This window comes from Orcinus orca, chromosome 1 (assembly GCF_937001465.1).
Source record: "Orcinus orca chromosome 1, mOrcOrc1.1, whole genome shotgun sequence".
Taxonomy (NCBI): Eukaryota; Metazoa; Chordata; class Mammalia; order Artiodactyla; family Delphinidae; genus Orcinus; species Orcinus orca.
Window position 1 is genome coordinate 56,925,341 of NC_064559.1, and position 12,310 is coordinate 56,937,650.

General features: G+C 44.4%; 2 protein-coding genes across 7 annotated transcripts in view; both read left to right on the forward strand.

Moving 5' to 3' along the window:
* RC3H1 (ring finger and CCCH-type domains 1) overlaps window positions 1–2,009 on the forward strand; it is a 106,644-nt gene extending 104,635 nt beyond the window's left edge. Inside the window, exons 19-20 of one of the 3 annotated variants that reach the window (XM_033428102.2) lie at window positions 94–267; window positions 1,904–2,009. In XM_033428102.2, coding sequence (XP_033283993.1) covers window positions 94–240 — 147 coding nt within the window. In that variant the 3' untranslated portion in view covers window positions 241–267; window positions 1,904–2,009. Of the gene's footprint in view, window positions 1–93; window positions 268–1,903 lie in introns of those variants that run through there. The other 2 variants (XM_033428105.2, XM_033428101.2) reach the window with 2 other exon arrangements.
* Window positions 2,010–2,099: 90 nt separating this feature from the next.
* Window positions 2,100–12,310, forward strand: part of SERPINC1 (serpin family C member 1) — a 36,631-nt gene continuing 26,420 nt past the window's right edge. Inside the window, exons 1-8 of one of the 4 annotated variants that reach the window (XM_049715829.1) lie at window positions 2,201–2,232; window positions 4,012–4,093; window positions 4,291–4,660; window positions 4,984–5,199; window positions 5,889–6,026; window positions 7,758–8,148; window positions 9,216–9,280; window positions 11,960–12,210. In XM_049715829.1, the coding sequence (XP_049571786.1) occupies window positions 4,080–4,093; window positions 4,291–4,660; window positions 4,984–5,199; window positions 5,889–6,026; window positions 7,758–8,148; window positions 9,216–9,280; window positions 11,960–12,136 (1,371 nt within the window). In that variant the 5' untranslated portion in view covers window positions 2,201–2,232; window positions 4,012–4,079 and the 3' untranslated portion in view covers window positions 12,137–12,210. Of the gene's footprint in view, window positions 2,233–2,274; window positions 3,075–4,011; window positions 4,094–4,290; window positions 4,661–4,983; window positions 5,200–5,888; window positions 6,027–7,757; window positions 8,149–9,215; window positions 9,281–11,959; window positions 12,211–12,310 lie in introns of those variants that run through there. The other 3 variants (XM_004269775.3, XM_033428110.2, XM_049715833.1) reach the window with 3 other exon arrangements.

Below are 12,310 nucleotides of genomic sequence, written 5' to 3' on the forward strand. Positions count from 1 at the left end.
TTATTTTAAAGTAAAAAGACTTTGTGTCTTAGTCTTGCAAATTAAGAAATTTTTACATTATCACCTCCTGATCTTTCCCTCTCCTGACCCCAGTTCCATGGACACCCACCTGTCTGCCCTTCCCCTTCCCCTATACACACTTTAGTCAGATGGCCAGTAGCATTGATTGGGATGTTTATCTTCATGTCTGGGGTCTGCTGTGAAGCACGGTGCTCCTTGAGGACAAAGTCATCTTTATAACCCCGGGCCCAGCACCAACCATGCCCGGTACGTATTGGCATTTATTAAACATTTGTTAATTAAATGATCATATGACTCAATGAATGGATGAAGAAATTAAACACAACCCCTGATGTATAGTTCTTCACTACCTGGCCAGGTGGTATCTGCACCCTTATCTCTTTTCCCACAGATGTTCACCAGACCCCCTTTACCCCTTGGGCTGGGTCCCCTCACCTGCCTTCCTCCAAGGACCTTCTTTACAAGGCACAAGTCTCACAACTCCTACAAGCTGGAACAATAGGTCTGAACAGCATAGTCCCACCTCAGGATCTTTGTATCTCCTGTTTCTTCTGTGTGAAAAGCTCTTCCCAAAGATATTTGACTCCCTCCCTCATTTTACTCTGGTCCCTTAGTGTCAGTTTATTAGGGAGGCCTTTCCCACCTCCTTTCTACAACAGTAGCCTCCTTACCTCCTCCCATCACTTTCTATCCCCTTGCCCTGTTGTATTTTCCTCTGTAACCCTTATTAACACCTGACTGACATGTTATAGATCTATTTTTTATATACTGATTCCTTTATGTGATCACTGCATGTCTTCCTGTCTGGAGCTCCCAGCCCCTAGAACAGTGCCTGCTGACTCAGGTAGTGCTCCTGTGTTTGCTGAACACAAGTGGTTGAATAGGAGACTTTCCACTTGTCTTTAATCTGGAGTGACAAGGAGCCTCCAACCATTCTGGGGCTTTTAAGGACAGTTCCTTGTAATTTCATACTGTACACGGGCCCTCGAGATGTCCAGGGTCTAAATCAGTTAAGAACTTAGATGCAGCTTCAGTCTAGGTAGAGATTTCCTGTCTAATGAATAAAGAACTCTTTAGAATGCCTGTGACTGTACCAACTTCAAGAAGTCTTCAGTCACACAGAAGGTGGCATACTTGTATCCTGTGAATACAGTTGTAGCAATCCTTATGATACTGTTTTTGGCTATTTAGGAAGAGGGAAATAAACATAAACCTGCCCTTTATCTCCATTAGTTTGACTCCATTTCCCCAATAACTAAAGTAAGTAAAAATAACAATATGAATAAATAAAAATAATTTGTTCTGTTTGCTTCTTAGAAGTATGTCAGTAGTTGCATGTATGTTTTTCACCTGCCCCACCCTGTCTCCTGATCCCCCAAGAGAATTTTTCGAAGTATTTCCCACCCAGCTCATCCACCCTAGAAATGTCCTTGGCAGCACCCTGAGGCCCCTGCTCCTGTGCCCACTCCCACTACTTCAAGGCTGAATGGGGAATGAGTCCACTGTACACACAGGTGTAACCATTGTGTGTCCTTGACTGGGTCACTGACACATCAGCTCTTAGAGGCCTGAAAGTAACACCTGTTTCAGAATATTTCTCTTCTCTCCCCTATGATTAGATAACGTGGGCTCTTTTTCTCTCTCTTTTCCTAAAAACCTGTGAGAAAGGATATTGCACTGAGAGGTAGAAGACTACCTCTCATTCTGGACATTCAACTTGGCTAGTTATACACTATTTTATTTATGTAGAAAATAGACTATCTTCTACCTCCTGGTTTAGTTAACCAGGAAAAAAGAAAAAAATTCCTGCAAAGTTCTCATCAGCTAGGTATTTTCTAAGTTTGAATTTGTGAACATGTTCTCCTTTTCCTTTTCTATAAAGATGAAGAAGAAAGTGAGGGAGTATGGGTAGGAAAGGTGGACCTTCTTTCTCTGGACCTGACTGAACTTTAAAACTTCTCTACTAATTAACCAGCACTGGGCTCTACACTTTGCTTAACCCTGGGAGCAGGTCATCAGCCTTTGACCTCAGGCCTCCCCTCCTCACCAGCTCCATCCCCCATCCTAGCCTCTGGAACCTCATCCAGATTTAGAGGAAAGAACCAGTTCAGAGGGATTGCCTCAAACCACACTATCTCCACTCGCCCAGACCTGTGGAAGATTAGCAACCATGCTTTCCAATGGGATAGGAACTGTAGCTGCTGGAAAAAGGTAAGAGGGGTGAGCTTTCCCTTTGCATGCCCTCACTGGGTTTTCTGACCTCTGAGGGACTCACCAGGATGACCTCGACACCTTCGAGAAGACCAGGCCCTCTCCGTGGTAGTTTTAATCAGACTTGTTTGGAAGACGTCATTCCAAGTGCCCTCCCTCCCACTCCCTTCTAGGGGTAAGGCCTTACCCTAAGCCACACCTTGGATTCTTAACCCAAGAAACAGGGGATGTCTTCCCTTGTACAGAGATGCTGCATCAGTGTCAGCCCTCACAGCAGTCCAGGAGATGCTCCAAGGGGAATTGCTGGGCCTTCCATACATCTGAAAAGAGGACAAATTTAATCTATGAGGACCTCCTAACTCCCTTTTTGCTCCTCCTTCCACTCAATTCCCCCCTGCCCCACCCCCATCACATCCCCCATCCCCCCACCCAAGGTCTCAGTGACCTTTGACAAAGGACTGCAGCCCTCAACATCACACACATTCCCTTCTTGATCTGGTTTTTTACAGGAAGCTAGAAGTGAGGCTGTGGCTTGACCACCTTGGTTTTTCTTTGTGCTTAACAGAACTCTTAGGGCCCCCTCAGCCTCCACTTGTATTTCCAAATGTAGCTGAGGGACAAAATGGGAAACAGAGGCAAGCAAGCTGAGGAGAAGAATGGCAAGATTCTCTCTGCTTCCTCACCCTGCCTTCCATGGCTCCCTCAGTGCCTCTGCTCTCCCATTCTGTGCCTCTGTTCTTGAAAGGACTGCAGGGTTCACTTCAGATCATGCAAGAAGCCAAGTACCCCTCAGCTGCCCCCAGCTTCCAGCCAGCCCCACGCTTGCCCAGCAGACCACTTTGGTGAGTCCTTTCTTCACTGCGTGCATAACCTGCTTTTCTGCTGGGGGAAGATTGAGAAGACTCAGTACCCTCATGCAGACTCCCCTCTCTAGACCTAAGGGCCCCAAGTCAGCCACAGGAAGTTCCTGGCCCCTCATGTCTTATCTACAAAAACATTACAAGAGAGTTTATCTCTTGGTTTACTTAATTGGGTGTCCCAATTCTCCTAATTTGCCAATTTCATGATCTCATTTTTTAAAAAGTGAAATTAGTTTTATTTACTTTAGCGAATACACGTTGGAAGTTACTAAAACTTCTAGGAATCAGAAAATGCTGAGGGCCTGAACTAAGGCAGCGAGAGAACAAGGAAACAGAATGCATAGAATCTAGGGTGTGACTAATAAGAAGGGAAAGAGGGAGAAATCCAGGGTGGCTCTCAGGTAACTGTGGGTCCCATTTGCTGAGTTGAAGGACACAGAAGGAGAAACATGTGTGTGGGTGAGAGTTATGAGTTCAGTTTGTTCGTATTTCACTAAGGAATCTGCAGGACATCCAGGTGGAATTGTCCAGCAAACAACTGGTCTGGAACTCAGTGGAAGGATTAGGCTGGAGCTAGAGACTTCCGGTGTTTTCAGCACATTGATTGTGGCTAAAGTAAATAAAACTAATTTCACTTTTTAAAAAATGAGATCATGAAATTGACAAATTAGGAGAATTCATTCCTTCTTAGCCCTCTCATGTTGCTGAAATCCATCTGCTGAATCAATCAAAATCCTCCCAATCCTTTAACATCCAGGTTAAAAATCCATCTATTTCTGAGTCCTTCCCTAATCAGCTTCTGTTAATGTCTCCTCCAACTGACCTAAGTTTTCATTGGGCACTAAAGTTCTCTGCCATTTTTCTTGTGTGCATGTCCCATCTCACCAATTGGAAACTTTGCATTCTTTATATCTTCCAGCATGAGGCCTTGGGCACACAATACTTCTAATAACCTCAGTTACTTCAATAGTTGATTCTAATTTCAACATGACTATGGCCAGGCAAGTGAAACTATCCACTTGTAAGGAGTCCAGGACTGGACTTGTCCCGGGCCCTTGTACTTTTCAAAGATTTTGGCCCTCCTCCTGGCCACAGCAGGTGGGATGGTAATCTATGCTTTACTGGGGCAAATCTGTGGTGGGCAGTGGGACAGGTGATTTCTCAGCCTAGCTTAACTCGGCTTTCTGTCCCCCTATAGGAGTGTATGTCTTCTCTCCTTGCTGCTTATTGGCCTTTGGAGCTGTGTGACCTGTCATTGGAGCCCTGGGGAGGACATCTGCACAGCCAAGCCTCGGGACATTCCCATGAATCCCATGTGTATTTACCGTGCCCCAGAGAAGAAAGCAACCGAGGGTGAGGGCTCAGAGCAGAAGATCCCCGGGGCCACCAACCGGCGGGTTTGGGAACTGTCCAAGGCCAATTCCCACTTTGCTGCCACCTTCTATCAGCATCTGGCAGACAAGAAGAATGACAAGGACAACATTTTCCTGTCACCTCTGAGTATCTCCACAGCTTTTGCTATGACCAAGCTGGGTGCCTGTGACAACACCCTCAAGCAGCTGATGGAGGTACAACCCAAAGCCCTTCTGCCTAACCTCCTTGCTGGAACACCCAGGAGAACATCTATGTGTTGGTCTAGAGCCCTTTAGAGACTTTGGGTGGTATCCCAGTCTCTTTGTGTTTCTTTTTCTCTTTCTCCTTCCTACCCTTTATTCTTCTTTTATCCATTTATTCATCTGGAAAGCATGAGCTGAGCATTTATGCTGTGCCAGGCACTGTGTTTGAAGGGACTCACAACTATTGGTCAGGGGCTGAGGGGCACTGTGCTCACCACCCATGTTAGCCAGGCTGCTTTACCAGACCCACCGCTATTTTCTTTTGGCTTCTACAGGTTTTTAAGTTTGATACCATCTCTGAGAAGACATCTGATCAGATCCACTTTTTCTTTGCCAAACTGAACTGCCGACTCTATCGAAAAGCCAATAAATCCTCTGAGTTGGTATCAGCCAACCGTCTTTTTGGAGACAAATCCCTTACCTTCAATGAGACCTACCAGGACATCAGTGAGATGGTATATGGAGCCAAGCTCCAGCCCCTGGACTTCAAGGTGAGTTGCAGATGTCATCCCTGACCTCAGAGTTCTTCTTCTCCACTCAGAAATTAAAGAGATAGAGAAGCAGGATCCAAATTAACACTGCTGTGGTAGTTGAAGGCAGGTGGAGGTGTTATAATACTATAAGTCAGAGCCCCTGGGATATGTATTCTTGCTTGAAACCTGAGAAATCAATGTAATCTCTGGATTGTAGAGGCTGCTCTGAAAAAGTTATATAAAAGTCCTGCAACAAAGAAATCTACTGACTTTATTCAATCAGTATTTCTCAAACTTTTTGGACCACATGGGCATCTCTCCTGCCCACCTCCCAACTCCTGTGTCACTCATTAGCTTCCCATAGAACATAGCTCATGAATACTCATAAGAGTTCAAATTTCCAGAGTCAGAGAAGATAATATTTTGTTTTCTTTTCTCAGACTATATTTCTCCTCTTCTGTTTCTTTATTTCTTCCTCTTTTTCTTTCCTTTCTTTCTCTTTCTTCTGTTACCATTTATTAACGATATGAAAGATTCACAACACTACACTAGATATGTGAGGTTTCCCCAATCTGGGTTAGAGAGATGGCTTAACCAAATGGTGGGAAAGAGCAGAGGGATGATGGACGAAATAAAGTGCTTCACAGGGAAATGGAGAAGCCAATTGAATAGCACAGTTGCGTAGGTTTGTTTCCTGTTCTCCTCAGGGAAATGCAGAGCAGTCCAGAGTGACCATCAACCAATGGATATCCAACAAGACTGATGGGCGTATCACTGATGTCATTCCCCCAGAAGCCATCAATGAGTTCACTGTCTTGGTGCTGGTCAACACCATTTACTTCAAGGTACTCAAAATGTCCCTGGGGAGACCTCAGGGATGACTTGTTTTCCCTCCAGCTTACCTTCTTTCATACCATTGGGCATGTGTCAGTAGATCTTTTTGAGAAATGGTACATGCATGGTCTGGGTAAAATACAAATTTGCTGAGTCTAGAGTCATGTCTAGGGCTGTGGCTACTGGGCTGAGGTCCAAAGGGGGCCTGGTAGTGTCTCTGGGCCCAAGGCAAAGTGTACACACTCACAGACCCAGCACGCTCAGCAGCAAGGTGTGCGTGGTAATAAATTCTCATATATATGTGACGATTTCTCCTGTCCCTAATTAACTCCATTTTGAAATCTGGAACAAAATGACAGAGTCTATAGACAATCCTCAGTGATGAGATTTTCTCCATCATCTAGAGCAGCTTCTGCAGTGACTCAAAATTCCTCTTGCCTGAAGCTTCTGAACCTCCTGATGCCAGACTAACCTCAAACTTTGCAGAAGCCTTGTTACATGATCATGCAGACGGCTTTGTCTTTCTCAGAGAGTCAAGAGTTCTAAAGACTGTTCCAACTTTATTACATTTAGGAAGGTTGAGGGAGAAGGTCCTGGGAATAAACAGACCATTGATACTCAGGAGGGCCTCCAGCTTAACGCAGGTTGAATTGTGCCCTTCCCGGGTCATGCTCCAGATACACTCTTCTCCCCGACTGGGCCCAGGGGGTTAGCCAGTCACTGCTGTTGGCAATTACTCTGTTGCTTAGGGGGTCCCTCACCCTAAGAATGGAGTAGGTTGCATTTCTACAATGTGTACTGCCCTTTACAATTTATGGAACACTTTGCCTTTTATTAGTCCTCCTGACCTTCATAACATCACAAATGTGAACTTGGGCTGCTCAGACAGATTACTTAATGTAAATTCTGACTCTTCCATTTCTGACTGCAAACTTGAGTAAGTTACTTGAGACTCTTCTATGCCCCGACTTCTGCATCTATAAAATGGTAATAATGATACATCTACCTTACACGGTTACTGAAGGGATTAAGTTAATGCACATAAAATGCTTGGAGCAGTGCCTGGCACACAGCAAGCATCCTACAAATATTAGTGATAACCAGCTCCTAATCTTACAGATGAAGAGCCACCACTCAAAGAGTTAAATGACTTGTCCCAAAATCAAAGAGCCAGAAGATGACAGGGAATGATAATTACAACTCAGAAATGTCAAAGGAGTGTCTTGTATCCCCTCCTTCTTTGAACAGAAAGTTGGCCAGGCCTCACTCTCTGCCCAGCAGGACTCCCAGATGACCCCCCTGGGGTTATTACCTCTGTCTGGCTTTATTCATCAGGAACAGAGCCCAGCATTTTGGAGGATGTCCTTTGAGAAAGAGGCTGGTGGGAGGCAGAAAGCAAAAGGCAGTTAGATTTAAACTCCAGAAGAGACTTGCAAAGAGGCCAGTAGGTTGTTCTTGTTTTTATTTTTCTTGTTATAAAAGCAAATAGTCACTGCTGAAAACCTACGAAAATCTAGGAAATACAGAAAAGTTCACAGAAAAAAAATGACTCATGATTCTATCACTCTGACACAGTCAGTGTTAAGACGTTTGCATGCATATCCCTCTAGCCTTTGTTCTTAACAATTACACTTACATATTAATATAATAAAATATTATGACTACTTCCCATGTCAATATTCTCCTACGGATGTTTTTGGTCTTCTTGCTTTGTGATTCTCCCACCTGGCGTCTTCTTCCAGGGCCTGTGGAAGTCAAAGTTCAGCCCTGAGAACACAAGGAAGGAACTTTTCTACAAGGCCGATGGCGAGTCGTGTTCGGTATTCATGATGTACCAGGAAGGCAAGTTCCGCTATCGGCGCGTGGCAGAGGGCACCCAGGTGCTTGAGTTGCCCTTCAAGGGTGATGACATCACCATGGTGCTCATCCTGCCCAAGCTTGAGAAGAGCCTGACCAAGGTGGAACAGGAACTCACCCCAGAGGTGCTGCAGGAGTGGCTAGATGAGCTGACAGAGACACTGCTTGTGGTCCACATGCCCCGCTTCCGCATTGAGGACAGCTTCAGCGTGAAAGAGCGGCTGCAAGACATGGGCCTTGAGGACCTCTTCAGCCCTGAGAAGTCCAAGCTCCCAGGTGAGTGCAGGAAGGACTTTCCTCCTCTCTCTGTCCCCAAAGAAGTCTGACCAAAGGTGGAAGAGATGGGGAAAGAGTAGAAAAGGGCGAATCAGGACACCTGGATTCTAATCCCAGTTCTACTGCTAACTCAGGGAAATCCCTTCCCTCTCAAGGTGTCAGTTTTCTCTTCTGTAAAATGGGACGTTGGCTCTTGGATCTCCACAGGCCCATATGGCACTGGAACCTTTTGAGTCTGTAACTGATAGAAGAGATGGGACCAGGTAGAAAAGAACTTGAAAAGCATCAGAAAATTCAGAGCAAGGAGACAGATATGATTAAGAGCCAGGGACATCCGGGTCCCACAAAATAGGCATAGCTGACATGTAATAGCCCTTCTTCACCTGATATTCCAAAGGGCTCATGTGATTTCTAAGGTCACATGGACAGATACAGTCACCCCCTTCCCAGTTTTGATACTTTGATAACGGTGTTAAGTTGGTTTGGTTCTTCCAACCCACCATCCTTTAAAAAATATGCATTAAAATCTCTTTCTTTTTTTTGGTCGCACTGTGTGGCTTGTGGGACCTTAGTTCCTGACCAGGGATTGAACCCTTGGCAGTGAGAGCACGGAGTCCTAACCACTGGACTGCCAGGGAATTCCCTAAAATATCTCTTTTTTAAAAAGGAGTTTACAACGTTAGTTAATTGGATTTACCTTTAATGGTCTGTCTTTAAACTAAGTCTGAAAACCACTCCCAAAGTGTTGCCACACTGGAAGGGAAGACATTCCTACCAGATGGAGTGAGTTTTTCTTTAAGAACAGAGTCCTCACCCCCCCACCCCAACCCCGCCCATGAGCTGAAGCAGGAGATTAAATTCACGGGAGCCAGGCTGAATAAACCCAAAGTACTTTATTATTTTTAACATGTATTTATTTTTCAGGGTATCATTAAGTGAGGGTCCAGGATTTCTTTCTATTTTTCAAAAAAGCCCCAAAGGACCTCTTAATTTAAACTAAATTCCTTTCTGTGGGTTGAAGCCAACCTTCTCCCATTTCACAGAGCTTTCTCTGGTCTTCCTTCTAGGTATTGTTGCAGAAGGCCCGAGGGACCTCTATGTCTCAGATGCATTCCACAAGGCATTTCTTGAGGTGAGTACACCTCTCTTCGCTCTCTATTCTTCTGCTGCTTTTTTTATTCAATACATCAATATCTCATGTGATTAGTAACTTTGGAGTTGTTCCTCCACTGGCTCTTACAGTGTAGACAGCAGATGTGTGAACACTAGGAGACAGCTGTGGAAAAAGGCATGATTGCAGTGTCCCTCAAACCCCAAATCTGTAGTGCCCTCCTCCACGAGGACTGCTACAATATAGCCCTGACTTGAAGCCTCCATCCTCTACCTCTCCTGGGAACATAGACATTAAGGGGAAGGTGACACAGGAAAAGCAGGCAGCAAAGGCATTCAGAGGAGGAGAACCAGGAGAGGATGAGCTAATGGAAACCCAGGAAGGAGTGTGAAGACAATGGAAAGCATTTAGTAAGAAGATTTTTTGAAAAGTGACCGAGGTGACTTTTCCCTGAGGAATTTGGACAGAGCAGTAGGGGCACATGCCTAGTTGTAATGGCTGAAGAGCAAATGGAAAGTAAGGAAGGGGAGCTGGTGAGTGTAGATTGTGTCCTAGAGTGTGTTCCAGAAAACCAGAGCTCTAGACTATACTGCAGGTAACAGAAAGTTAGATGGTCAAATAAATGTACATCCTCTTCTTGGGAAATTAACAAGAAATAATGCACATTGGAGTGCCGACGTCTGAGCAGTTCCATAGTGAAGAAAATGGTTCAGTATTGCTTCACCTAGTGTTGCCCCAACTAAGATGCCCATGGAAACCTTTACTAGAGTAAGAGTTGTATAAAGCCTTTAGAACTTCTGGTTCTCAAACACTGAGCTATATAGATCAATGGCATTAGCTTTCTGGGGGAGCTTGACTCAGGATTGGGTCTGAGAATCTGTATATTTACAAAGTTCCTCAAGGAATTTTGATGCACAACCAGGTCTGGGAACCATTTATACAGATTATTCTTTGGGAGAACCAGGCTATGAGGGAAATGTGATGGGGCAATGTTAGAGAAGGTCACAGGATTGAGGAAATTGCAAAGAAAGAAGATTGTGGTCAGAGAGGAAGGTTTCAGGGCATCATGCTAGTAAATATAGTTGCAGAGTCCAAGCTCAGTGGGAAATATGTAGTTAGGAGGAAAGTGGAGGGATCAAGGGGCAGGAGGAGGTCAGAAATTGTAATGGAAGTGAGGAAGTGTGATAGCTTAAAAAAACCGAAGGTTATATAGTCTGAGAGAAGGATAATGTAATTATAATCTCAAAAGTCCAGATGTTCTGAGAGATGGCAAGTTCAAGGTGTAGCCATGGACTGGTTTCCTTAAGTGAAGGTAATGCTCATTGGGTTTGATGAGATGAAAGACATGGGAGGTTAGAGTATTGAATGGGTCTCCTACCACGATATTTTAATTGTCTAGGTCACATGATATCAGGAGTTAGGATAGACAGAAAGGCTACAGGCTAGGCAACAAAATCCTCAATGTGGGAATATAATCCATAGGACAATAGATATTAGTGACCTGTAGGACAACAGCAAGAGTAGAGGGATATATCTTAAAGATACTGAGGTCAGAACAGGGGATTTTACATGAGTACTGGATTCATGGTTTTGGAAGTAAAAACAACACTGATACCATATGGATTATGGAAGAAAGAGCACTTGGAAAGGCTGCAAGGGAAGATGAGTCCTCAGGGTTTTAACTGTGATTGAGAATCTTCTTCCAAGGACCCCAAATAGAAGTGCTCAGCTCAGACCTCCTTGAGGGCCTTGAATAACTATTAAGAAGAAGCGGAAGTTTACATTCATTTTGTCTACTTGAGCCAACTAAACAATGATGCAAGGCTCCTCCATGGCTCTTGGGAACCCAATACATACACCCCAACTGATTGCAGATCTCCTGAGAAGCCATTAAATAAACCAGAATCTGATTCGAATAAAAGGATCCTGGTCTTACAAAAGCTCCAGTCTGCTCAAAAATTTAGTACTAGAATGATCATGAAATAGGTAGTATGGCCAGAAGGGAGGTGGTAAGGAAGGAGGGAGGGAGAGAACAGCATCAACCAGCTCCTCAAGACTCAGGAATCTGAAGTGCTTTCATTAGAGGCAGGGACAGAGTTTTAGTGACATTCTGGGTCCCCAAACAAAGTTTTCTAAAGATATCTCCCTCCAGACCTGTGCAGTTCTACTTATCAGCAAGTTCAAATACCATCACTTCAGTCTGTTACTCCAAGAAGTACTCATCTCATCCCGCCAGAGGACCCTCCTCTTTTCATAGGCCCTAGTTCCTGAGTGGCTGCTTACAGTAGTTGTATCTGGGATCTTGATGCTCCAGGAGTGAAACTACCTCAACTATAGTGCTCTAATCTGGAGTCAAAATGTCTTTTAGTATCTAGTACAATACCATATACAATGGTGCCAGCCAGAAATGTGACAACCTCGTATACATCCAGATTTCTGGTTTAGAGATTATCTGGATGGACCCTGGCACTTATTATTCAGCACAAGGCTTGGATGAATACAAGTGCTTACATCAATATTCAGTGGATGAAAGAAAGACTAAAAGTAGGGTTCCAGAGGGAACCCAACCTGACCCAAGTGTACTTTCACATGGAAAACAAATGGCATTTTGAGGAATTGCTGTGTCGATGGATGATTCACCTGCCTGTAATGAGCTGCAGAGTAGCTAATGTAGCAGTTTGTTTCCTATTTGACCTGCAGGTAAACGAGGAAGGCAGTGAAGCAGCAGCAAGTACCGTCATTGGCATTGCTGGCCGTTCGCTGAACCCCAGCAGAGTGACCTTCAAGGCCAACAGGCCCTTCCTGGTTCTTATCAGGGAAGTTGCTCTGAACACTATTATCTTCATGGGCAGAGTAGCCAACCCTTGTGTTAACTAAAATGTTATCCTTTATAGTTCTTCCTATTTTGGTTTGTGAATAGAAGTAAAAATAAATACAACTACTCCCATATCTCACAATTACGAATGGACTTTGCCACCTGAAACGAAGACAAGGAAAGGAGAAATGGATAGAGATGCTGTTGGGCATTTGGTAAAATGAGGCTTTCAATTG